We start from the raw sequence: 25,665 nt of genomic DNA on the forward strand, positions 1-25,665 counted from the left end.
GGGGTAAGAGAGAGGGTAAATGTTACTAACCTTGACCTTCGAGAGGGCATGGAGGTCACCGATGAATTCAATATATTCGTTTATGTAGCTCCTCATACATTCCAACACACCAGTTGAACACTAAAATTAAAAAAAGCGGTTATTGCATTTAACAATTCAACTAAGATACTGAAAAATATTTAATCAGTTACAAGGAAATGTTATGGCAGAAAATGCTAAACAACTGTGATTAAACCTTCAGAAATAAATGAACAAAATTTAAAGCATTTATAACAAAAATTGACAAAACATTGATGATACCTTAACATGATTATTATAGTCATGGTAATATTACAGAAAATGATGATGAATTTTTAAAATCATTATTATAAAACATTTTGATTATAGTTATAATATAGAGTATAAAAATACATTACAATGATACAAATACATATAGAATGCAAATGTACTGATTATTACTTGCAAAATTATGGAATACAGTGGTTCAGTATGTGTTGCATAGGTAATGATCATAATTATGACCAGGGTAATAATGTATAGAGGCCTTGACATGGTGGATTATAAAGGAGAGACCTTGTGGTGTTACATAATTGATTAATCTATATATATACTGTATTATAACGTCAATAGACTATACCCATGATGACTGGAGTTGCTTCATTTTCATCTCATCAAAGAAAGATTCGCTGATCCGTCCTCCAGCATCGATGCACACAAACTGCACCAGCTCAATCAAATTAGCATCTGGGATTGATATCTTAAACTTGAGGGCGTTGTTTAACTCAACCACCACACAACGAGATAGCGACAACCTTTCACGATCCTTTAATAATAAAGTAAATAAAGAATTCATATCATATGTGTTTTAATTCACAAAATATCTAATATGTTTTAGTATTTGCAAAAAAAAAAAAGGCAAGTGATTGGTGGAGAGGAGAGAAATAAATATAATAATCAAAGTTATTTTATTAAATAATCATACTAATATCTAATTTGTTTAGGATGCTTTTTTTTACACGAGTGGACCATGGCATACCACTCGTTATTATCAATCTTCTTTCTTACTTTACTGAAGGTCCTGTATGCTAATGAGCACAACTCCATAAGTTGTTGGATCTTAAATCTTGCTTTTTGAATCGTGAATGAGATGATTTTGCTGAAGGAATCAAGTAAAGCGGTCAAATTCTTGACCGCTGGACATTTGAGAAGAACCAGCATAATGCGGAACAAAGGTGATACATCACACTGAAAAAAGAACAAAATAGAAAAACTGTTAATGTTAAAAAAAAATCTTTCACATCTATAGTAGATTAATGATGTGAAAAAGGGGTTAATTAAATAAATGTTCATACACATTTTAAAATACCTAATTAAAGTTATTCACAGGAGTTTACCGTGTTATTGAAATAAATGCCCAGGGGTTGTTTATTTGACAGAGGCATTTACTTGTGAGAGGCATTCATTCGAGGGAGGTTTTTTTTTGTGTAAAATGGATACGTTATACTCAAATAAATTCCGCTTGGCTCTAGCGGCGGCGTTTATTCGAGGGGGCGTTTATTCAAAGCGGGGTGTTCATTCGAATAAATACGGTAAGTTAATATAATTTAATATCTTTTAATAGACATTTTAAAACTCCTCAACTTGAAACTAGACTGAAATAATTTACTTATGTAAATTAATACCATCTTGCAACTGACTTACATTTTCAGGTAGAACAGCAATGATTTTCTTGAAGAATATGTCAAAATGAACTGTGAGATTTGCCCATGCTCCAACACCCTCCAGAGGGAGCTCTTCCATATAGTCAGCGAGATTCAATATCGCACGCTGAATACGCATCGGAGGCAGATTGGTTTTTCGATTAATTCCCTACAGAAAATAAATTAAAACACAATTGTTATTATATACATTAGAATGATTAATGGGCTTGTTTTTGCATAACATTCAAATTCAGTGAGTTCGATATTAAGTTTGTTTTGTTTCAGGTACCTCCAGCAAGCGATGCACAGCATCCATGGCAGAAAGTTCACCAAAGTCATCAAGGGCTAGAGCTAATGTCTTCAGAAATGTTTGATCTAGTTGTATAAAAGAAAAATAATATGCAGAATTTGTACCTATTATCACATGATAATACACACACCTAGTAATAATGATGATGCCAATGATGATAATGGTGACTATAAAATGATGGTGATGATTATGATGTTGAAATAATAATGATTATGAAACGTTACTGCTGATGATGATGATAACGATGATGAAATGCTGTTGATGACACTAATGATGAAGATGATGACACTGATGATGATAATGATGATGAGTAGAAAATTTAAAATATCAACCTTCAATTCTGCTGAGGAACAGTGTGACAAAGATACCATTGGGGGCAAGTTGGTGGCAAATGCATCGCAGGAACTGCTTAGCAACTGAGCAAACATGACCTGGAGGACTCCCAACTCTAGAATTAAAAAAAAAACAGGAAATGTTGAACAATTTTACAGAAACATAAGATTATGGATTTAACTGATAATTATTAAGAGGATGATACTGATCATAATTATAATGAAGATGGTGTGATAATGATGATGAGAATATGATGTGATGTCATACATAATAAGATTATGATGATGAATATGGTGATAATGATTACAAAGATAAGGATGATATGATGATTGTTATGACAATGATGATGATGTTAATGAAGATTAGGATGTGATAATAACAAAGATTAGGATGAGGTGATAGTGATGACAATGATCATGATGATGATTGCTATATCCTGATGATGGTGAGGTTGATGATGATGGTGATAATACTGAGTATATGAGGGAATACGTTGGTATTAAGCAATACTGATAACAAAATCATAGATTTTAAACTTACATATCATTTTGCCATGGATAGAATGTGGCTGAGGCAACTCTGCAGAGAAAACAAAGCATTTAAATTATCTATGCAATGAATAGCAAATAAACTTTCCTATGTATTAAAATAATTGCTGAAAATTTAGTACATTACCTGCCAACCACCTGAAGCACTTCCAGTAGGAATGGTGCTGCAAAGTCCAAATCCTTATGGATATAAGTTGCCAAGACAACAATTGCCAATGAAATGGTGTCTTCATCATATTCTTCTAAAATAGCATTGCAGTCAGAACATCTGTTGAAGAGTTATACAAGAAATAAGGAAAGACAATATTAAAACTACTGTGCAAATATGAGCATGAAGTATTACATAATAGATATGGATATGTGCAGGGGTGGGAGAAGAAGGGTAAGCTGATAATCAGTTAGCCACTTCTTACTGTGTCTACGCACTTGCTAGATTGTTTCAACCAGAGCGGGACACCGTTTCTAGCACAATCATTCTACTCTGCCAGGCCCGTCAGATGGCATGATGAAAATGATATTACAAGTAGATGTTGACTTGATCTTGTGTGTGATGGTGGTAGAATTAGCGTTATCCAAGGTCGAGACGAGGACGCTACCATGCCCCCAAGCTAAGCCACTGAGTGTAATGGTATATGTGCGTAATAATGAGAAAGCAAATAGCAACCCTTTGAAATAAAATTACCTGTCTACAGTATTTGGGATTAATAATTAGTTAAGACTTGAAAGTAATAGACTTAATGGTATTTGAATTGATGCCAACACAGTACTGTAAAAACACATAAAACATCACAACGTTAATTAACAGTTCTTGGAGAGATTTTTAAAAAAATTACCTGTTCAGAGCCATGATATTTTTGTCTTCATTGTAACGTCTGACAGCTGAGTGAACGCTGCTTCTTCTCTCTGATCCTCTCAGCGTCTCCGATCTTTTATGAATCCGTTTCCCTCTCATCCTCTGATTGGGTACTTTACGATCAGGTGTTGTTGCAATATTCACGATGGCCTTCTTTCGCTTCCGTCGATTACGGACTGTAATCGGGATCTTCTGCTTCTCCTCTGACGATGGATCTGTGATCTGTTTCTCTATCACAGGTTCTTCCTCAATAACACAAGGTTTACTGGTGACAACGACTTCCTCCTCCTTCTCAACAAACATGACTCTTGCGGTGGCAGTTTCTAAACTCGCCTCCTTGATTGGTTCCAGCATCTCAATGGTCTCCGCATTCTCTTCTTCTTCAACAATCGTTGAGACAATGTTGCCAGGGACAACTCGAGATGAGGTGTCGTCTGATAAATACAACATCTTACAGACTGTCTGTGATTGTCCGCTGTTCCCAACCAATTCCTTATTGGGTGTCGAAGAGTAAAGTGGGACTCCCCCTGGAGTGAAACCTTTGCCGGAGTCACTGTCAAAACCAAGATTTCTGGGAGCAGGCTCTAAAATGTAAAATGGTTTAATTACTAAGTTTGCAAGTTGAGTCTATCACTTGGACATTCACCACAGAAGTCCTACTCAAGCCATCCCCTACCACCCCCCCCCCTCCACCACTCAACACAGAGCTGAAATGCACAGAAAATATATGCACTTCATGTTTACAAATATTAAAATAAATCAAAATATTATTAATATTATTTAATTTTACATAAACTGTACTAGAGCTGAAATGCACAGAAAATATATGCACTTCATGTTTACAAATATTAAAATAAATCAAAATATTATTAATATTATTTAATTTTACATAAACTGTACTACTGTTTTCTAATGACTAATAAAAGAGTAACATTGTGAGTGCAACCTGTCTTAGGTGGGTCTGCAACATCACTGGTAGCTCCCCAGATGTCTTCTGGTTGAGGTGGTTCAGGCAGCTTGGGCTTACACTGGTGTACATGTCCCTCGATGGTATTGATGCAAATCCTTATCAGAACTTCTAAAGTGCTTTTCAGGTCCATTGAGTCTAAATCATACTGAAAAGAAAATAGGTATATAAAGTAACAATGGGCTTATTCAACTGGTTCATTTCGTTGACTACAATTTTTTGTTGAGTGTATTTTTCATTCGATTGGTTCATAAAATAGACTTCGTTGACAATGAAAATTAACGTTAAACCAGAGTGCGCTAATCAGTGTTAAGTTATCCACGTTATCAAAACAAACGTGGCCAATTGGTCAGTTTAGCAACAACATTTGTGTTAATATAATTTAGATTAAATTTCAGAAAATGAAAATTATAATATTTACGCACATGAAGTAAAAAAATAATTGTAGGCTAACAGAATTTAAAAACTGGAATAAAAACATTTTTTTACGAAAACCCATACTGCCACAAGCCAAAGCAAACCTAGATTACGCAGCGTGTATTGCGGTAACTATGCAGCCATTTTGTTTTGTCGAGTATTTACCAGTTTTCTATTCGACTGGTTGCCTTCGTTAAGTAGGATTTTACCACTGCGCAGGTGGGTGTGGTTTAATGAAGAATGACCAGTTGAATTTGGCCATTGTTAAGTTCGCGTAGCCACTAAAGGTCAGTTGCTAGGTCAAACTGAAATACTGCCCTCTATATACTGTATATCTTAAAAGTAACATTGGCTTGAAATGCTGTACCTTGTAGAGTATAACAAGTATTGTCATCAACCAGGATTGTCTACAGTGTGGCTCCAAGAAAAACAGGGTGTAGTCTTGATGTTGTCGGTGGTGTGGTGTCTTCTGCGGGGAGGGGCAGTACTTCAGTAGCTCAACCACTAGGGGTAAAATCTTTTTGCCCAACTTAATGTTGTAATCCATGACCTGTCAAGAGCACGGAAAAGTAAGAAAAAGCTTTATCTCATCTTTACAAAACAAAGGTACAGTAGAAACCCTCAATTACAAACCCTGATTTAACGAATGTAAAATCGAAGTGAAAAAATACTATTTTTAGCATGCATACAACACAATACTATGTAATTCTCAAGTGAAGGAGGCCCTCTAACGGGCCTCTTCAAATTCAGTGTTTATTATGGCTTCACACGTGCATGCAACAAATTTTACTTCTCTTTTAATCATCGTTTTCAGCTGTAAAAGTCAACATAGTGCTTGTTTCATTGAATGATCAATATATATAATTTTACAAGTATCTATGGAAGTGGTGTTGGAGTAAAATCCACAATCTAGGTATTTAAGAAGATAAAAACGTCCGATTAAAAACAAATTTGTGTAGGGCCTAGAGTGGGATCACAATGCTTAGAAACTGCCTACTGTAGGCCTAGGCCCCCTCAGACTTAGCTGCGTAGGCCTGTGGGCCTAGCCTATGCCAGTGTAAGTACCAGTGAAATATATTGGAATTTGGGTCAACCCCGATTTTACGAATACCCGCAATTACGAATGGCTCTGGGTCCGTGCTGTACGTAATTGAGGGGTTCTACTGTATTATAGTTTAAAGAGGGCGGTTACTAACCTTGGCGATTCCTGCAATGAACGCATTAAATACGGAGGACTCCCTCAGCTGATGAGGTGCGATGGTGAACAGTTTGTCCAACTTGCTGAATCCGACTAGTGCATACAAATGACGTATAACAGTCATCTATAGAATGAATATAAAATAAAATACAATTGAAGCATAAATTATTTTAAGACTGATTAAAGGGTTAAGTCCTGTCCAGATTATCATATTGTATTTAGATAAAAATATGCGACATGCTAAATATGGTCATGATGACATCGCTCCATGACCATATATAGGCACAGAGTGACTATATACGGCAAATTTGAGAGTGTGGACAGAGTATTTATTGTATGGACAATGAACTCCATTGTTATGACTCACCATAGCCTTACTAGAACCATTTTGATCGTCATCACTACACTCAGCTTTGGCCATGAACTAAAAATAATAAAATGTTGATATTAGTACCTATGACATAATCCACATGAACATGGGGGATAAAATGTTGATATTAGTACTGTATGGCATAATCCACAGGAACATGGGGGAAAATGCACCCTTCCACCTTCCCTGGCAGCTCTCCCACTGGAATTTTGCTGAGTAAAAACAATCACCTAATTTTTTAGGGTCCTTTGTAACTTATTGTTCTGAAAGTTTTTTTAAATATAATTGTAAATAAATATATTATACATTTTAAAATAAAAATAAATTATCGAATAAGCATGAATTAATGATTAAATTAAACTAAATTAAATACACAATAATTGATTTTAATTCTCTCTTCTTTTCTATATTGTTATGTATATTGTTTGTGATGTTTTTAAATGTTTTTTCCCTACTTTTGTTAAACTTCAATTTTGATTTATGTTTTTATAATGAGAGATTGCAATAAAGTTCCTCAAATTTTGTATTTTTTTTATCTTAATTTATATCAAATTTGCTTCCTCCCAATAATAAAAAAAATGTTACTTCTATACCCCCAGGATGCACCAATTTGTAGGAGCAGAGTTTTATTCCCGATATGACAATATAACAATGAAAAATCAATAGAGGGCAGTATAAGGTGGATGCTTACCCTCATCAGCAGTGTAATCAATTGATGAACTGTTTCTTTATCTATGAATGCCAGATCAAGTATATTAGATTGAGCATCAGTTGTGGTCGAAGCATGTCCCTCTTCTAGCGGACCCAAATGGCCATCTGATGTGAAAGAATCATGGGTGTTAAACTATGGAAAAATGTGATCGACAAAGATTCAAAATAATAATTCTAGCTTGTAAATATTTATGTAGTTGCTGCAGGTAAAATACATTGTTGTGTTCTTCATAAATTAAAAAAATCAGAAGTGATGTTGTTAGTCTATGAGTGAGATACTTACCTGGATAATCTGATTAATGTCTTGAGAGGTAAGTTTTAGAGGAAACTTTGGCATTTATCAGCTTATCCAGGTAAGTATTCACAAAAAAGACTTAAGCAACTCTCACAACCTATATGGACTGCGATCAGTATACGACCGACATCGGCCAGTGTGAGAGCTGCTATGAGCAACTTGCTCGTGTAGAAGAGAGGGTCGTCGATGGTCGCAGAGTTTTCAACATGTTGGAAAAAATATAGTGGTCGGTACTGGTCGTCAGGTCCTACTTCCGGTCAGATACGACCGTAGGTCGGTACGGTTGCAATGTTAGGTCGCGATAATGTGAGACAGGCTTTAGAATGCCTCATTTTTCCATTGGAAAAGGAAAGCCTTTGTTCTACACCTATTCTCTTTGCCTTGTAAGCCTTTCACCTTTGCTGCCTGCATCTTCATCTATCACCTTATTTCTCTACAGCACATACTTCAACTTTAATATTTGACATTGTTTACAATTAAGCTTTGAGATTAATTATGTTATTTTTTTTCTTTTTTTTACCTTCAAAGACTTCTTCAGCAAGGGATCCTAGGCTTAGCAGGTTTTCAGGTGAAGACTGGTTACTGTAGGTGGATCGTTCAGCTGCAGACACAAAAGTAAATTTGGTACAACTTCATTTTATCTATTTTTGATTTTATATATTCAACTTTAGGCACAAGAGCCAAGGATGCTAAGCAACGAACTTAATCATTTTTCTACATAGATTTGAAGTTTCATTTTGAGGCATATAATAAACATAATCATTTGTATCTGGTTTCATCACATGTAAACAAACACCATCATCACATTAAGGTCAGGGATCAATAAACGAAATCATCAACATGGATAGGAGTATTTTAGTGTTAATCACACCTAGGATAACCCACAAAGTCCGAAGACTTGTTTCCAGTGGGGTCCTTCTGGTGGTGAATTGGGCAGCACACCGGGAGACAATCCCCTACTCTTTTCCGAACAGTGTACTGCGTTCTTTAATAATAACAAGGGCCATACTGCACACGTCTCATCCAAAAGACCGTGCGCTATCGTAACCTGTATTTCAGGCCCTCCAGCTGAAACACAAGGAGAGCAGTGATGGGAATTGAACCGGGGACCTAAAGATCTCCACGGTTCAGCGCACACACACAGTGGCTACCACCAGTTTAGCTGACTAAGCTAAGCTTCACTCATAATATGAACGTTTTACTCACAAGACCTGAAGTGCCCTTTTCTAAATGCCCAGAGATTCGTTGGAGCAGATTCACTTCGTGGGTAGTGGCGTTTAGTTGATCCGGAGGTTGAGGGTGTGAGCTGATGACGTAGTTTGGACTGTGGCGTGTCTGATTGGGTTCGTATGATCATGGCACGATGTAACTTTGTCTGATGTTTTTCGGTCTTCTCACCTGACACAGTTCTTGAGCGAGCCAAATCTTTTTAACAAGAATATTAATAAATAGCTCAATAGAAAAGAAGTCATCAGATGTAAATTAACAGTATCAAAGATTTCTTCAGATTTTTAAACCTTATATAAAAAACAGTCACTATACTACCCAGTATGTATAATCAATAGGGCCTAAAATGGCTCGTGAGCCATTTTTTTTTTTGCACTTCGAAAGCCTTCCAATCTAACAGACACAAATAAAGGGTGTATCTTACTTTATGCTTTCTTTATGACAACATTTGAATATTACTATATCTACTAATTTTCTAAACATCTATTCATATTTGAAATGAACTCCTTAAAGAACATGCCTTAATGGAATGATAATTCATTGATGAAAAAGAATGAATCATTTAATAATTTTAAAGATAATTATTCATTACGATAACATTTACAGTCTATTCACTGAATACGCTCTCAATGATGGGCCGACGTGCATTGTGCGCTTTACTGTGAATTAAACGCGTAATTGATTTGGAACAGTTCATTTATAATTTAGGGTGTTTCCGGTACCTACTTTATAAGGTATTTCATTCATATGTAAAATACAAACATATAATATCTTTTATCAACCTACTGTATCAACAAGCCTAGCACACACGGTACCTTTTCCGTCACACTCACACATGCAGTAGCCTAACACATTAGAAAAAGAAAACGCACAGCCCACGCCAGCGGCGACGCGCGAACCGCTCGGAAAACCATGTTGTTTTTTACAAAAACTTTATTTACAAAAAAATTAAAACTGCTCATACCAAAAAACTATAAATATTTACTGCTTAAAGCTTACATAATAACAATCTCTATCTTTTTCTGTAGCCTATGATCATAGTCTTATTGTTTAAAAATACAGATAATGTAGTAATTTTGCCTGGTATTCTAAAAAGTGCTGTATCAATGTGATCATCAGATGGTTATTTGCTTGTAATGCCATAAGCTTCTCGGGAGAAGTTTTCAATGGACTTCATAAATCTGATTGGCACAATGATACTACTGAACTAATCAAAGTCATGTTTAAATATGATTTAGAAGACAAATGAGGCTTTCGAATAGAGATTTACTGGTGAAAATCGACCGGCTACTTTCTACTATAGAGGGATTTATCTTAAAGATGGCTAGAAGATTTTGGTTTACGTTGGAAAAAAAACATAAGTGAGTCTGATTACAAAATCAAAAGTCTGATGACTGTGTCATGAATACAATTATAATTTAATAATCGATGTAAAGATTATTAAATTTCAATTTGTTTTATTTTTTACGCAAAAAAATTGATTAAGTATGAGCGAAGTTATTAAAAGAAAAAGTAGAAAATGGCCGTATTTAGGGGGTTTCGACGATGTTCACTGGCGCGTTTTTAGCAAAAATGTTATCGTAATGTTTACTAGAATATAAGCTTTTTAAATTTTACATTTGTAATCACCACTAATATGTTAGATTATATTTGTATCATATTCTTTATACAATCAAACATCAAAATAAATATTTAAAATGGTTAATTACATTGTTTTTGTTATATTGTGGATCTCCAAATGATAAGTCTATTGGATAAACCACAATCACAAAAAATTCTTATAATAAGTAAACAACTAAATATGTAACATTCAGCTATATATATTAACATTTATATAAAACCATATATTTTAATTAATTTGATATTTTAACAAATATAATCCGATCATTCATGCATATTACTGTACTTAAAAGCCAAGCTGCAGAGGTCACTAATACATATTGATATATGGATGTTGTAGCAAACCTCTGACCTAATTTACATCTAGTCAGTTTTACATGCAATTTATTAAATAAAAGATATAATGATAATGATATGATACTCAAGAATAAACAATTATATAAATTTATTCAATTCAAATTTGGTTATTTAATACAGTATACAATTCAAGCAAAATTAATTGAAAAATTAACATTCCAATATAGAATATGAAAAGATTGGTAGAATTGCAAAAGTAGTAGTGTCAGCTATTTTTAATAGATGTTGTGATGTCAGCTCAAATTGTGATGATGCCAGTAGAAGCTATGATGTCAGCACAAGTTATGATGTCAGCACAAATGTAATTTCAGCACTATTTCCTAATGAGACCACATGTTTATATACATATCGAGAATGCATGTTTTGGCAAAAGAAATGTACAAATATATAATTTTTAAGAAAATATATAAACTATTATCTAATATATCTTTAGAGATAGCTTAAAAAAAAAAAACATCAAAAATGTTTTAATAATTGTAAACATTTTCACAAGTATCTCAATATTTTTGTAGTAAGAAATCAATCAATTTAAGAATTTTCATTATACACTATGTTTTTTTTTATATGTTTTTTTTTTTATAATAATGAATTGGAAGTTGGTAAATTTTTTTATACTTTTGAAGGAACAATTCAACGTTTAAATCAATTGTTTGGGGTTCTTTAAAATTTTATTACAGGCAGTATTTATGCTCTTATGAAAATGTTGACAATCGCAAAGCCTCTAACAATTTGTTATACTAGCATTCGCGGCCTCATATAAGAATGAAACAATGTTAGTAGTAATTGTTCTTAATAGATGTGTTAGTAAAATGTTTAATGAAAAAAACAAAAAATTCATTCATGATTATGTTTGTTTATTAGCTATGGCAACAATCACTATGGTAATTATTACTATAATTATGTTTGTGCATGCTCTTACCCGTTGACGGTTGCTTGCCACTGAGCGTGTCACGTTTCTCGGCTTCATAAGCCAAAAGACACACATCAAAGAATGAAGACAATAAGATAAATGCAGAAGGGTTAAGTAGAAAAAGATAGAAATGTTAGAGAGGGGTTCTATCACGTCAGATAAAACATAAACAAATTATAAATACACTGTTATTTTAAAAGAAAAACAATTTAAATAACAAAATCCAATGTATTTTCTTTACCACAAATTCAAATCACAATTTTTACTACTACTACTATCAACATGCGCATAAATATCTATAACCAGACGCCCTATTAACATAACTCACAAAACATCCTACGAATCAAAACAAACATCTCCACATTCCACCAACAGAGGGCAGTATATAATCATTTAAAACAAGAATAATTTGAGACCTACAATAGTATTATAATCACAGCATTAACTTTGTAGAACAAGATCACAACAAAAACATGAGACAATATTAATTTCAAGATTGTATATTAAATTAACATGCAATAAATTATATTAAGAATTGCAGCATATAACTTTTCTTAGTACACAAAAACCGATACAGGGGAATTCCATAATATTTTAAACCATTATTGGAGTTTCCACTAACTACTGAATTTATGTATTGTTAATGAATAATCTATGTAATTAATGAAAGTGATTTATTCATGACATACCAACTGGAAAGGGGAATTCCCTATTTTGATCAAGATCAACCTGTGCTTCGACGGATAACGTATCAAGACGATTCATGAAGAATTCCCACGTAAAGAATGAAGGGCCTGGTAGAAAATGCTTCAACTGATGGAGACGGCTTAGAATGAGTGCACGATCCTCGAGTACTGAATCCCATTGGAATTCTAAGCAATGGATCAATACCTGGAAAAAAGAATGGAATTTCACATCATTCTGAATTCATTTAACAGAGATAGATATACACATGCTAATTAACAGACATGCGTAATGCATACATACAATGTGACCAACCTTAAGAGCATTGGCCGGAATTGTCTCGAGCATAACAACAGTGCGAGTCGCAACTGCCGGACAAATGTCTTCTACACAGCCAATCAAGCTACTGAATAGATGAGCAAGCGTACTCATGATCACAGAGTTGGTGCCGATTGCCCGCTGGTCCGCAAATCGCAAAAACACACCGAGTGATTCAACTAAAAAAAAAAAATTCACATGAAATTTAATAAACTAGCAATGACAGACAAATCTCCACTGTATGTATTGTGGGGCCAAAGAGTGAATGAGCAAAATAGGTTATAGTGGCCTGTGGTCATGTTATCACCCTGCTAGCATAATCATGTGATCACCATGCTATGGTGGTCATGTGACTACCCTACCAGTGATAGGAGGCAATTTACATTGGATACATTCTATCTGTCAGGAAAAAATGTAAAGATATATCATGACCAACCGCCGGAAGGAAGAGTTCAGCATGTTTGCATTACATAGGCATCATGATGGGTGATTGCTCAACTAACCACACTATCAAATTTGTTTTGACAAAAATATTGTTGTATTCCCATATATAGTCATGACGTACCTATATATGGTCATGATGTGATGTTATCATGACCATATTTAGGCATGCCTGGACAAGGCTTACATTATTATGTGATCAAATAAGGACAGTAATTTTAAATATCAAACTTAGATAATGCTAACCTCCTGTAAACCTGGTCTGCCAGTCTTCACTTCCAACATCACTATCGACAATTCTCCAGAGGGCATCAGCTCCACAAGGTAACGCTAGACAGTGATTCATGATGGGAACCATAAGCGATACCAGGTGAGATAATTCTCCTTGCATCAATCTCCACAAGCTGTCAAAAATAAATTATATAATAAATAATATGTTATAATACAGCCAGTCTTCACTTGATTTTACTTTTGATAGGCTACAGCATTCTGAAATTTGATAAAGGCTTATTAGAGGATGAAGATGATGAAGATGATGATGATGAAGATGATGATGATGGTGATGATGATGATGAAGATGATGATTATGGTGATGATGGTGACTACAGCAGCAGTGGCAACAATGGTGGCAACAAAAACAATTAGGATGATGATGTTAACAATGACATCGATGATAATGATTATAAAGATGAAGATCCTGATAATGATATGGATGATGATGAAGATGATTGGAGTGTAATAAATATTACAAACATAATGACAATTATGAAGACATTGATAATGATGATACTAATGATCGCAATAGTGATGATGATAGTATGATTAATGGAATGATGATGACAAAGTGGTAGTGATGACAATATCAACAGTGATGATGCATCACTTGATACATCAGTGTCATAAAAAAAATCATGTCAATCAAACAAAGACTTACTTTGGAATGAGAAGATGTTCCTGGGCATAGGCAAGGAAAGCAATATTATCCTTAACAGAACCTCGCAGACACTCCTCATTCAGACAAACAATACGAATACAGTTGATGAGGTAATGTAACACCACAGAATCATCATGCTTTGGCAGCTCCTAAATAATGAATATAAATTTTTAAAATCCTTTAGATAACCTCTATCTTGAAAGGTGTTTACCACTTAATGGTGATAAATGGGTACCCTGCTACTTCGCAAGTAAGGCAGCAACATTTAAGCATATGGACCCAATGACCAGGGAAAACAAAGTAACAAAGTGCTTTGTAACCTAAAGGAATATGCGCCATATAAATACTAAAATAACAACAAATACCTTGACCAATGCTGTAAAGATTTGAAGAGGTAGGGGCAGTTCAGATATCTTGAAGTGCACTTCGCCATAACTTGTGTCCCATGTCGACTGTTCCTGCAGGTGGACAAACACAGCGTCCTCACCATCTGAAAAGTAAAATTGATTTAAGAAATGATTAAGCATCATAGGAAATAGAATTGTAATTATAACTGTAAAGTAATACTGAAGTACTGAACAAAGGTTCACTCATCTATTTAAGTATGAGTATAGTTATGTTCATTCTTCTTATGAAGACAAACTTACTTTGGTCATAAGTGAAGCTGTCTTCTGATACCTTCTGGAGTCGTGGGATGTTTCCCCTGCCTGGGACACCTCTTGCATCTGCCTTACCTGACCGTGTAATGGATTGCACCTGACCTAGGTCAAATGATTGAGCTTTCACCTGAAATTAAATTAAAACAATTATAAAGGTAAGATATAATATTAAAATTGTGCTGTTACTTCATGGCCATGTACATTCCATTCATTTTCTACCGCAGTATTATCCAACAGTATCAAAATCGAATAAAACCATCTTTAATCTCTATTCATAACCCTCATTAAGAGATAAGCATTTGGGTGGATAAATAATAAAACAACTGAATTTTAAACTCTTAACAGAATTACTGTACCTGTTGGCCAAGTTTTTTCGGTTTTGGTTTGTCTGGCGTTTCGCCCTTTACTTGATTCTTATCCTTCTGGGGACAATCTTTCTGGAACTGTATCAGTCTTTTAATCTTTGTGTCAAATTCATACTCGGAAACTTCTGGCATGTCTGTCACTTTAGTCTCATTCTCCCCGGCAATTGTCTCGATGATCAGTAACGCGAGTTGGAACCATAAAGCGGACAGATCACAGAGGCTACATTCTTTGCTCTCATCCCCTACGGTACAGCAATGAGCCCCACCCCAAGGGGCTTGTAACATACTCATTATCACACTTAGTGTCTCCTTAGATTCTTTGTGTTCTAGGCCAAGGTGCGACTGGTAACTTTGCGAATCATACTGTCAGAAAGAAAAAGTTATGATCTTTTTAGACATGTTCTGTATTTCTGTATTTACTTTATATTCATCAGCAGAAACATTTGTGAATTGCAGAATAAAGCTATATTCTAAGTGTCAATATGCTGCTACAGAGTGAAGTTGTTTTTAATTGAAGAAAAAATTTGGGATTCTTACAGGATTTCAACCCAGGACCTGAAACTGTAAGACAAGCACCTTAACCAAGCTACAACTGCACTCCATCAGAATTGCTGGATTTGAACCCAGGACTCTAGGATTGGAAAGCAAGAATCTTAACCACCAAGCTACACCTCCACTCAATCAACACTGCAGGATTTTAACCTACGACCGTGGGATTAGAAGGCAAGCATCTTAACAACCAAGCTACAGCTCCACTCCATCAACATTGCAGGATTTAAACCCTGGACCTTGAGATTGGAAGGCAAGTCTCTTATCTACAAAGCTACAGCCCCACCACATTTACAGTTAGTATTCTGGGTAAAGCATTCCAAATTCTCCTAACAGTATCACATCATATCAACTACTGTTCCAAGATAAGCTGCAGGCAGAATATTGAGGTTTCACCAAAATATTTATTGGTAGAATTTTGTTTTAAATTTAAGCCATCAAAATTAAACTACATATTGCATATTTATATATATTTAAGAACCACTTAAACTTAATGTTTAATAACAATAAAAAGAAAAATACTTACATTTTGTGATCATGCAATGTGCAAGGTATGTGTACTCACATGAGAACTGAAGGGGAAAATTGCATGCAAACAACAATGGTAAGAACACATTCTAACAAATGACATATATACACTTTAAACTGTGGTGACTTACATGGGTATGCTAGAACTATAACACTTAGAATAGCATTCATGCTTAAGTATGTACAGTAGATGGTAGAACTATAACACCAAAAATAGCAGTTTTAATTAAGCCTATAATAGAATTGTAATCATGCTTATTGAGCTTATGCTATATAAAATATATGGTAAAATTATAGCACTTAAAATACTGATCACGATTAATAACATATACTTTCATTTCTCTAAACATACAACAGTACTAAGACTATAGATGGTAGAACTATAATTCCTAGAATGACAGTCATGATTAAGCAAATATGTATGTAGATGGTAGAACTATGACACTTAGAATAGCAGCCATGCTTCACTAACATGAATATGGCAGAAGCATGATACTTTAACAAGTAGTCATGCTTAAGCCTATGTACATGGTCAATCTATACACCTAGAAAGGCTTTATAGTTGTGTTGCTGGTATGGTAAAATTATAAACACTAAAAATAGCAGTTAAGCTTATAGCATGTAGATGTTATGCTGTAACACTTAGAATAGGAGTTTTCGAAATGGAATATAACATGATTAGTCATGATCAGTTAGACTAATGTTGATATAACATTACATGTTCTGAGAATTTCTACATGATATACATATTATATACATTCTATTAAAAAAGGATATACGAGGAAACAGATTACACTCAAGCAGGGCGAATGGTTCAGTTTTATAGTCAGAAACTAATTCTTGCAACTTATAGATCATGCTACGTTTATGGCAGCTTACCTTTCTGAGGATCAAATCCAACATCACCACAAAGCACTGGAGATTTACATCTTCTTCAGGATCTAAGAAAACACTATCCTGCATGCTAAGGATAGTGGGAGAGTCCACCGTTACTTCGGGGGTGTCTGGTTGTGGGCTTTGCACACTCCCTGAGCTGGGTTGTGATGGATAACGTTTCTTAGTTTCCTGTTGCTGCTTGGTGTGGGGTCCTTTCATCCATGTAATACCATCGTTGAACATTGACACCAGAAGGTCAAAGGGCAATGATATGTCCAATTCACACAATATCTATAAAGATTGAATTATTTGCAAACAAGATAAACCATTAATATGTAATCTAATCAGACAATTAATTAATGTCCCAAATACTTGCGAAAAAAAATTTGTGATTCGGGTGAGAATCGAACCCATGACCTCCAGATAACTGGCCTGGTGTCATAACCACTAGACCACCAGCTAGCTTTCACTTACTGACTAGTGTTGAATCTGGTCCCCAAGTAGCAGAGGGTACTGCAGATAATTATTCCTAGGTATAATCATAAGTATAAGTAGTAACTTTGTAGAGTAACTTCAACTTAAAGTTGATTATTATTGGCTCATAATAGGCTAATATGGACAGCAAAGACTACTGGCCACACATGGACAGAAAAGACCATTGGCCACACATGGACAGCAAAGACTATTGGCCACACGTGGACAGAAAAGACCATTGGCCACACATGGACAGCAAAGACCCATGGCCACACATGTCCAGCAAAGATCCTTAGCCACACATGGACAGCAAAGACCATTGGCCACACATGGACAGCAAAGACCATTGGCCACACATGGGCAGCAAAGACCCTTAGTCACACATGAGCAGCTAAGACACAATTCCACACATGGGTAGCAAAGACCCTTGGCCACACATGAGCAGCAAAGACCCCTGGTCACACATGGACAGCAAAGACCCTTGGCCACACATGGGCAGCAAAGATCCTTAGCCACACATGGACAGCAAAGACCATTGGCCACACATGGACAGCAAATTCCATTGGCCACTCATGGGCATCAAACACCCTTAGCCACAAATGAGCAGCAAAGACATTTACCACACATGGGCAGCAGACCCTTGGCCACACATGGGGAGCAAAGACCCTTAGACACACATGGGCAGCAAATACCACTGGCCATACATGGTCAGCAATGACCCTTGGCCACACATGGGCAGCAAAGACCCTTCGCCACACATGGGCAGCAAAGACCCTTGGCCACACATGGGCAGCAAAGACCCTTGGCCATACATGGGCATCAAAGAAACTTGGCCACACCTGGGCAGCAAAGACCCTTGGCCACACAAGGGCAGAAAAGTCTCAAGTTCTTGGGCTTCTAGAATAGCTAGGATTTGCTGTAGGACGAACTGCATCTCAACAGTCCAAGTCTTACCAGAGACACAACACCACCAATGTCTTAACTGGACAGATTATTCTCGCTTTAAATAAGACAAAAAATGAAATCAGCATACCTGAAGCCATTGCAGAGACTGAAACATCTGAGCAGTACTCGGTCCTTTGAAGTTGACGGAGATGAAGTGGAATACCTTATCATTGCTGAAGGGTAGAGGGATGTCAGTGGAGAACAACTTGCACAAGATCTCCTGAAGTTGAGACAGATCATCATAACTGATGTTCTTGTGGATGGCTTCCATCCAGAGTGGCATGATGCTGTCCCAAACCTGGAGAAACAAGGTAGCAACATCTTGAAATATTATATCTATTCATTTATACATTCATACGTATTATCTATCCATCATATTATTAACACATTGACATACCTCAAATGTGACACAATTGTAGAGTGTCAAACTAAAGATGACCTGTAGTCCTTGTTCGATCTCAGTAGTTTTGCTGCACAGAGTGTCCCTGGAAGATCCATGAATATTCATTAAAATCATGAATAATTAATTAGAAACGATTGTTTAATTGAATAATAAAACTGAATTTCTAAAATGTTGATTTTTGTAAATTTATGATTCTCGTCTCATCCTATTTTAATAATACAGTATATCTTTATGATTGATAAATTTTACTAACCAGTGACCTCCGACTCTTGCATACTGAGGTGGTTGAGGTAATAAGCAAGAAACAAACACATTGAAACAGTTGGAGCGAACATTTGATAACCAACCAGAAACATACTGAAAAGTAATACAATATGAAAGAAGTTGAAAAGCGTAAAATATTAGCAATGAAACCATCTGTCATAGTAAAACTGTAATCATTCAAATTCAATTTTGTATTAAGTTAAGTAAAACATCTTACATCTTGCTTCAATTTCTCAACACAGTTTCCAACATCTAAAAGTATAAGGAAAACATATTAAAGCATTAAAATTATATTTATTTAATAAATCAGGTCTGAAATTGATCCCTATGAATATTCTTAATAATATAAATATTACTATTATCAGAAAAAATAACCTGAATAAAACGAGATGAGCAATCTTTTAAAACACTTATAAAAACACATCTTTTCCCTAAAGAGTAGTTTTTATAATTGCATTTTTATCTATACTTCGCCAATTCATAATTTTTAAATCATTCTTATACACTTGTGATGTTCTATTGTTGCTACTTTATCGCTTTTATGGCATTATTTGTAGGAAATTTTATTGATGTACTGTAGTTATTTGTATTTGACAGATTTTATTTTATTGAGAGATATTTTATTGTACTTGGCTTCTATTTTTGTAAAAATGGGTTTTAATGGTTCATAATTTTTAAATCTTTCTTATGCATTTGTGTTGTTTTATTGTTGCTATTTTATCGTTAACATGGCATATTTGTAGGAAATTTTATTGATGTAATAATTTATATTTGCCATTTTTATTGACTGATTTTTTATTCCACTTAGCTCTTATCTTTGTAAAAATGAGTTTTAATGTACAGCACTTTGAATATATCTTTGTAAAGGCATTATATAAATGCTTCTTAATATAACCATTATCTAGACAAATGCAACAGCATGAATAAAGCATAATACTCAGTGGTATTGCAATATTAATATTACGAATATACATTAAAAAAGTTTACCATCATCTGGAACTTTTGATGTATAAAAATACCACTGAAACAGCATGTTTAACAGTCGACCTATGACCTCTCCATCTGCTTTCTCACTTGGTTGACATTTTTCAACTAAAAGCCAAATCCCAAAGCGGCTAAGCATGCGTGGATCATCAAGATTCAACTTGGACTCGTGCACGTCGTTATCATGCGTGTGCGTGTACTTCTCCTCATGGGCATTCTCGGAATTTCCACTTGCTTTTAATTCTTCTTCAACTGGTTGTGCTTCCTTCAAAAGACTAAAAAAAAAGAAAAAAAAAAGAGGGAAATTAACAATCTGTTAAAATCAACAACCATTAATTAGAATATATTATTTTCAGAGAGCTGCTTAGCTCAGCCGGACCACTGTGTGCTCTAAGCCTTTGAATTATTTTTCAAACTGGTGACTACTGAGCATGAATCCACCATTTCTCTCCTTGTGTTTCAGATGAAAGGATGAAATGCAAATTTACTATAGTGTACAACGGACAACACGATGTTGGCTCTTTGAACTTTTCATCCAGTATAATCACAATCATCCTCCCCTTTATAATTATCTTCATGAACATCTTCTCTGTCATTATTTTCCTCATCAGCATATCTCCATCATCATCATTACAGTTCGTTAATAATGGTCAACTTATATAGTGCATATTGCAGTGACTGCTATAAATTTAACATTATTACCCCAGGTCATTGGATCAAGCACATATGCAACACATACTCGGGTCCCTGGGTAGAATTCCATAAAGTTGCAGCTGTAATCAGTGCATTTTATGTTTGAACCTAGCAGGTGCCCACTTGTACTAATGGGAAGACAGAGACACTGTAGATAAAGTGCCCTGCCTAAGAACACAAGTGAAATAGACAGCAAGGGATTGAACATCAGACCTCAACGTTGAGCAGAACTGCAACTGGTGCGCCGAACCGCTCACCATAGTAATCTCATTAAGTGCACTTTGAGTATATACCAATGTCAAAGTGCCGCCGCCACTGAGCATTGCATTCTGTAATGTATATTGGTGCTATATAATCCTTGTTGATTGGTTAACTGATTAATTGATTGATCATCAAAACTGGACTAACCTGACAATGGCCTCTGTGAAATAGGACTGCATCTCCTTTTCCCTTGCCCAGGGATCTTCTGGGAACTCCTGGAAGATGTGATTGACAGCCTCTTTGTGATTATAGGAGAAACAAGCTTTGCAGTAGCTCATTGGACGATGACTGTGTAGACTTGTACAAGCCGGTGAAAAACATACAAATGTGACCGCTCGGTCTGTTGACTGACAATTCTGGTGATAATTAGAAACCACTCGTTAGTTACATAAGGCAACATCATTAACATTATCTTTATCACTATCATCATCACAATCATCACTATCCTTATCATCACCACTATCACCATCATCACCCAATTATTATTGGCCTACCGTAAATGCTTGAATAAGCGCCACGGCGATTGTAAACTTTTTGGAGGCTTCAGTGCGACACTAATTCTAGAGCAGCGCTTAGAAAAAAATAATGGAGTGGCGCTTTCCATACCCTTTCTCATGTTAACTATCTCACATATTCCTGTAGTTCAGTAGGCCTACCATAGGTCTACGTCATCATAAATAAACGTCTATAAAGAAATGCTTGTGTCTTCATTGCCTTATTTATTTTTATTTTAACCCTGTATACATTGTATTTAAAACCTTGTTTCTCAAAGAGTTTCATTACACACAGTGTTAAATATATAATCTCGATTAAGCCCCACCGCGCTTAATCCAGAGCAGCGCTTAGAGAAAAAAATCATGTTTGGTGCGCCACTTATTCGAGGGTGGCACTTATTCAAGCATTTACGGTAATCATCATTACTAACAGCACCATCACCATAGTTGTCATCAGTAATCTTTATGAACACTGTCATCATCATTTTTAACATCAACATTATTATTATTATCTGTGATGCAGTACACGATTGACGAGAGTACAAATAATGTTCAGTTTAGATTTAAAACAATGAAACAGATCATCATGACTGATAAAAGTAATCAAATTATAGCTACATTGAATAAGCATAGGGTTGTTAGCTTGTTTCTCATTGGTCAGAATTTCTGCTACGACAGATTTTAAGTTCACTTTAAATCATGGACAAATAAACTTGGCAACATGCAACTAATAATGGAACCGCAACAACGACATGCAGTCTTCCTAGATCACTTGTTATTTCTGAACTAATTTTTATTATTATCATTTTTATCAACATTCAGCCTAATACTAGTCTCACCTTATTTTCACATTCTTTAGAAATAACTTCTCTTGGACCTAGGACTGGAACAAGTGGCTTGTGGGTTTCCCTTCAATTAAATAACATTTTTTAAACATTTCGACAGACACCATATTTATTTCAAAAACAGGTCTAATCTTTTAAATAAATCTCAGTAAACACAAATACACATAAAACTCCTTTCACAAATACACACCAAAACATGTCTTTTCCCCACAAACCCATGTACCGTACATACTCGCATATGAGGCGATCCCTGAGTTTGTGAAGATTTCTGGGCAATTTTTGTATGTCAGGCGTATAAGATGACCCCTTGATACTGCATCAACCTGGCTAATGGCTAAAAACGGTGCCAAATGTAGGGCTAATCTTCAAAATAATAAAATTTAATGGGCTTTTTAAAATGTTAACCAAAATCATTCATACTAACGTTCATTCCATACTAACATTAAGTAGGTTAATTACAGTAGTAAATTTACACGTTATGGACGATCTGCACATAAAACGAACATGATTTAAAAAATCTAATACTTGTATGTCGTGTGCATTAGACGAACCCCTGTTTTTCGATCGTAATTTGCTAGTTTACACCTCGTCTTATACGTGAGTATACTGTATACGGTACGTTTTCCTCCCCACAAATATGTATCCTTCCACACACATTCATTTAAGATATTTCTGTGCCTTACCTTGTAACCAATTCACAGCAGTCTGAACACAGGTACACTGGGGGTGCAGGGTTATTGCTGTATTTACCAGCCACTCCAAAGTCCATACACATCTTAAAAATAAATAATTAATTAAACACAATGAGCATTACATACAACAGAGTCTGGATTTGGAGATTAAAGGTTACAGGTTATAATGTGCAAATTACTGTGGTCTCTACATAGAGGTATAATAAGAATACTAGAGCGCTAACAGCAATGCATTCGATGTTCGAAATACGCAGAACTGTGTGTGTGTACCATCCAAGATGGCTGCCATAGATTCAGCCAATCAAATTATGCCTTAGCACTATCATTTTCAATGGCACCCTCAATTTACACAGAACATTCAGTACAGCTGGTTACCGTTATGTTCGAATTCGAAGCGTTGCGGTGTATGGGTGTAATGTAAACGATTTTAATTTTTTTTTTTAAATATTTGAATAAGATCCTACTTGGCATCTTTTTTAGCTAAGACAGTTCAATAATTTGTCATTATCAATACTAATTATCATTAATGAAATAATGTGGGCTTATTTATAGTAATAATATGTATACTAAGCCTGAAGGAGGCGCTTTCCTACGGCAGCCATTTTGGATGGTACACATACACAACTCTGCATTGCTCCGCCATCTTGTCAGCACTCTAGTTGTTTAATAGCTCTATGGGTCTCTATGCAATTCAAACACGTGAAAAATGTAATTGAAAATACACCAAAAAAAATTAGAGATTAATAATTTACCTTGAGGGCAGCATTGTTGGTAGGTATCAAGCAGTCTTTCCTTTGACACACGATTGGTTCCCAAGCAGCTGGAGATAAATAGTAATATGTTTAAATAAAAATTAAACAAAAGAAACAATTATTGTTTAATCTAAGGGTTTATAGAACATAGAAACCATAATGTTTAATAATACATTTGTTTATTGATGAGCAAAATATTTGTAGTTCAAATCTTTTTGTTCTTTTTTATTTCAATACAGATATATATATATCTAAACAATATTAACAATACATTATCAGATCCTATAGAATATTCATGAATTATAAGGTACCTGTGTTTGGTAACTCTCTGGGGTCAACTCTGCTGGGGGCGAGAGAGGGCCAGTAATAGAACAGCAGATTGGCAGCGTGCGCTCTTGCCTTGGATGGGCCGTGGGCTATAGTGCACATCATGTCCTATAGAAAGAAAAAAAAAAATGTTCATTTTAAATTAAAGATTCCAGATTTAACCATTTATTTCTTCAGAAACCATCATGAGTTGTTAGTATTCGCCACAAGCACCACAACATTCACAAACACATACAGACGTACTCCCCTTCCTAAACAAAACTATGAATTATGGGGAAAGGGGCTTTACTACACTAAGGTAATTAAAGATAAATGTAGTTAAGAAGGGTAATTTTAAGAACAATCTAGATAGGGAAATTTGTGAACAGAAAATAATTAAGCAACTTGACTGTGTTAACTTGGGTTTAAACAAAGACTAGGCTTTCTTGCCCACTACAGGGAATGATTTCATTGTTATGTTAATACCTCTATTGTTTATATTCTTGCCTTTTGTTTCAGACCTTTTGACTATACATATTTCAACTAGTCTATAAAGTGCTACCATTTTCTTATTGTTTGATTACTGTTAAGACTAGTACAGCTCACCATATTATTTAAAGATAAATGTATGACCGACTTCAAAGAGCCTAAAGATTTTTTTTAAACATTACTTCAGTTTTCTTTATTCAACTTTAGACACAATGGCCAAGATATGCCAAACAACGAGCAATCCCTTTCACCAAACATACGCCCATAATTTCTCTACACAGTCTGTCTCATTGTGAGGATTAAACCAGTTTTACACTAAGCGAATTTATTCACACAAATCGAAAGCGTCGTTTTATGAACATGCACATTCACATTTCTATAGGGAGTTTTTTGCTTCAGCGAAATCAGTAGTTTGAACTGTATATACTTTTGCGAAGCAAAAAAATGCACAACCAATCAGATCTCAGGAAACAAACACTTTCGATTCGCGCAAGTAAATTCACCTAGTGTAAAACCAGCTTTAGAAAATTGAGTTGTATACGCAATAAGTGACTTTTACCTTAAACACATCTTTCTTGTACGTCATGATACACTCAATTGTTTTAGCTTGGAGAGCTGGAAAACAAAAGTGCCAAGTTTAAGAATATCAAAATGTGCAAAATTTTGCAAAAACTATTTAAAAAAAAAATTTTCCATCACCAATAAGTTGAAAGGATTTCTATATAGTTTCAAAGACACTTAAGCTTAGGCCACCAAGAAAAAAAATGATTAAAAATTTGAGGCTATAGCTTACATGATTACACCTGTCTCTTATACACATCTTAGTAATAATATGTAGAAAGTATAAAGTGAGAATTTCATGCAAGCATGATTAGAAACAATAGGCTAGGCTA

The 25,665-nt window shown here is 35.1% G+C and overlaps 1 protein-coding gene across 1 annotated transcript in view; it reads right to left on the reverse strand.

Annotated features, from left to right (window-relative positions):
- Positions 1-25,665, reverse strand: part of LOC117101319 (protein unc-79 homolog) — a 38,270-nt gene that overhangs the window by 7,040 nt on the left and 5,565 nt on the right. The window contains exons 7-42 of the mRNA XM_033241285.1: positions 25,332-25,387; positions 24,289-24,412; positions 23,978-24,045; positions 23,217-23,308; positions 22,528-22,597; positions 21,342-21,550; positions 20,244-20,515; positions 19,474-19,508; positions 19,246-19,349; positions 18,987-19,074; positions 18,678-18,887; positions 17,174-17,461; positions 15,209-15,580; positions 14,841-14,979; positions 14,559-14,683; positions 14,194-14,342; positions 13,506-13,663; positions 12,816-12,997; positions 12,506-12,707; positions 11,826-11,867; positions 8,909-9,127; positions 8,223-8,303; positions 7,388-7,512; positions 6,694-6,750; positions 6,325-6,450; positions 5,496-5,678; positions 4,691-4,859; positions 3,725-4,328; positions 3,019-3,159; positions 2,884-2,922; positions 2,343-2,458; positions 1,990-2,075; positions 1,702-1,869; positions 1,066-1,245; positions 638-823; positions 6-120 (exon numbers count right to left, since the gene is read on the reverse strand). Of these exons, the coding sequence (XP_033097176.1) occupies positions 6-120; positions 638-823; positions 1,066-1,245; positions 1,702-1,869; positions 1,990-2,075; positions 2,343-2,458; positions 2,884-2,922; positions 3,019-3,159; positions 3,725-4,328; positions 4,691-4,859; positions 5,496-5,678; positions 6,325-6,450; positions 6,694-6,750; positions 7,388-7,512; positions 8,223-8,303; positions 8,909-9,127; positions 11,826-11,867; positions 12,506-12,707; positions 12,816-12,997; positions 13,506-13,663; positions 14,194-14,342; positions 14,559-14,683; positions 14,841-14,979; positions 15,209-15,580; positions 17,174-17,461; positions 18,678-18,887; positions 18,987-19,074; positions 19,246-19,349; positions 19,474-19,508; positions 20,244-20,515; positions 21,342-21,550; positions 22,528-22,597; positions 23,217-23,308; positions 23,978-24,045; positions 24,289-24,412; positions 25,332-25,387 (5,580 nt within the window). The remainder of the gene's footprint in view (positions 1-5; positions 121-637; positions 824-1,065; positions 1,246-1,701; positions 1,870-1,989; positions 2,076-2,342; positions 2,459-2,883; positions 2,923-3,018; positions 3,160-3,724; positions 4,329-4,690; positions 4,860-5,495; positions 5,679-6,324; positions 6,451-6,693; positions 6,751-7,387; positions 7,513-8,222; positions 8,304-8,908; positions 9,128-11,825; positions 11,868-12,505; positions 12,708-12,815; positions 12,998-13,505; positions 13,664-14,193; positions 14,343-14,558; positions 14,684-14,840; positions 14,980-15,208; positions 15,581-17,173; positions 17,462-18,677; positions 18,888-18,986; positions 19,075-19,245; positions 19,350-19,473; positions 19,509-20,243; positions 20,516-21,341; positions 21,551-22,527; positions 22,598-23,216; positions 23,309-23,977; positions 24,046-24,288; positions 24,413-25,331; positions 25,388-25,665) is intronic.

Source organism: Anneissia japonica, unplaced genomic scaffold (genome assembly GCF_011630105.1).
Source record: "Anneissia japonica isolate Jap-2015-1 unplaced genomic scaffold, ASM1163010v1 scaffold3709_len703521_cov189, whole genome shotgun sequence".
NCBI classification, from domain to species: Eukaryota; Metazoa; Echinodermata; class Crinoidea; order Comatulida; family Comatulidae; genus Anneissia; species Anneissia japonica.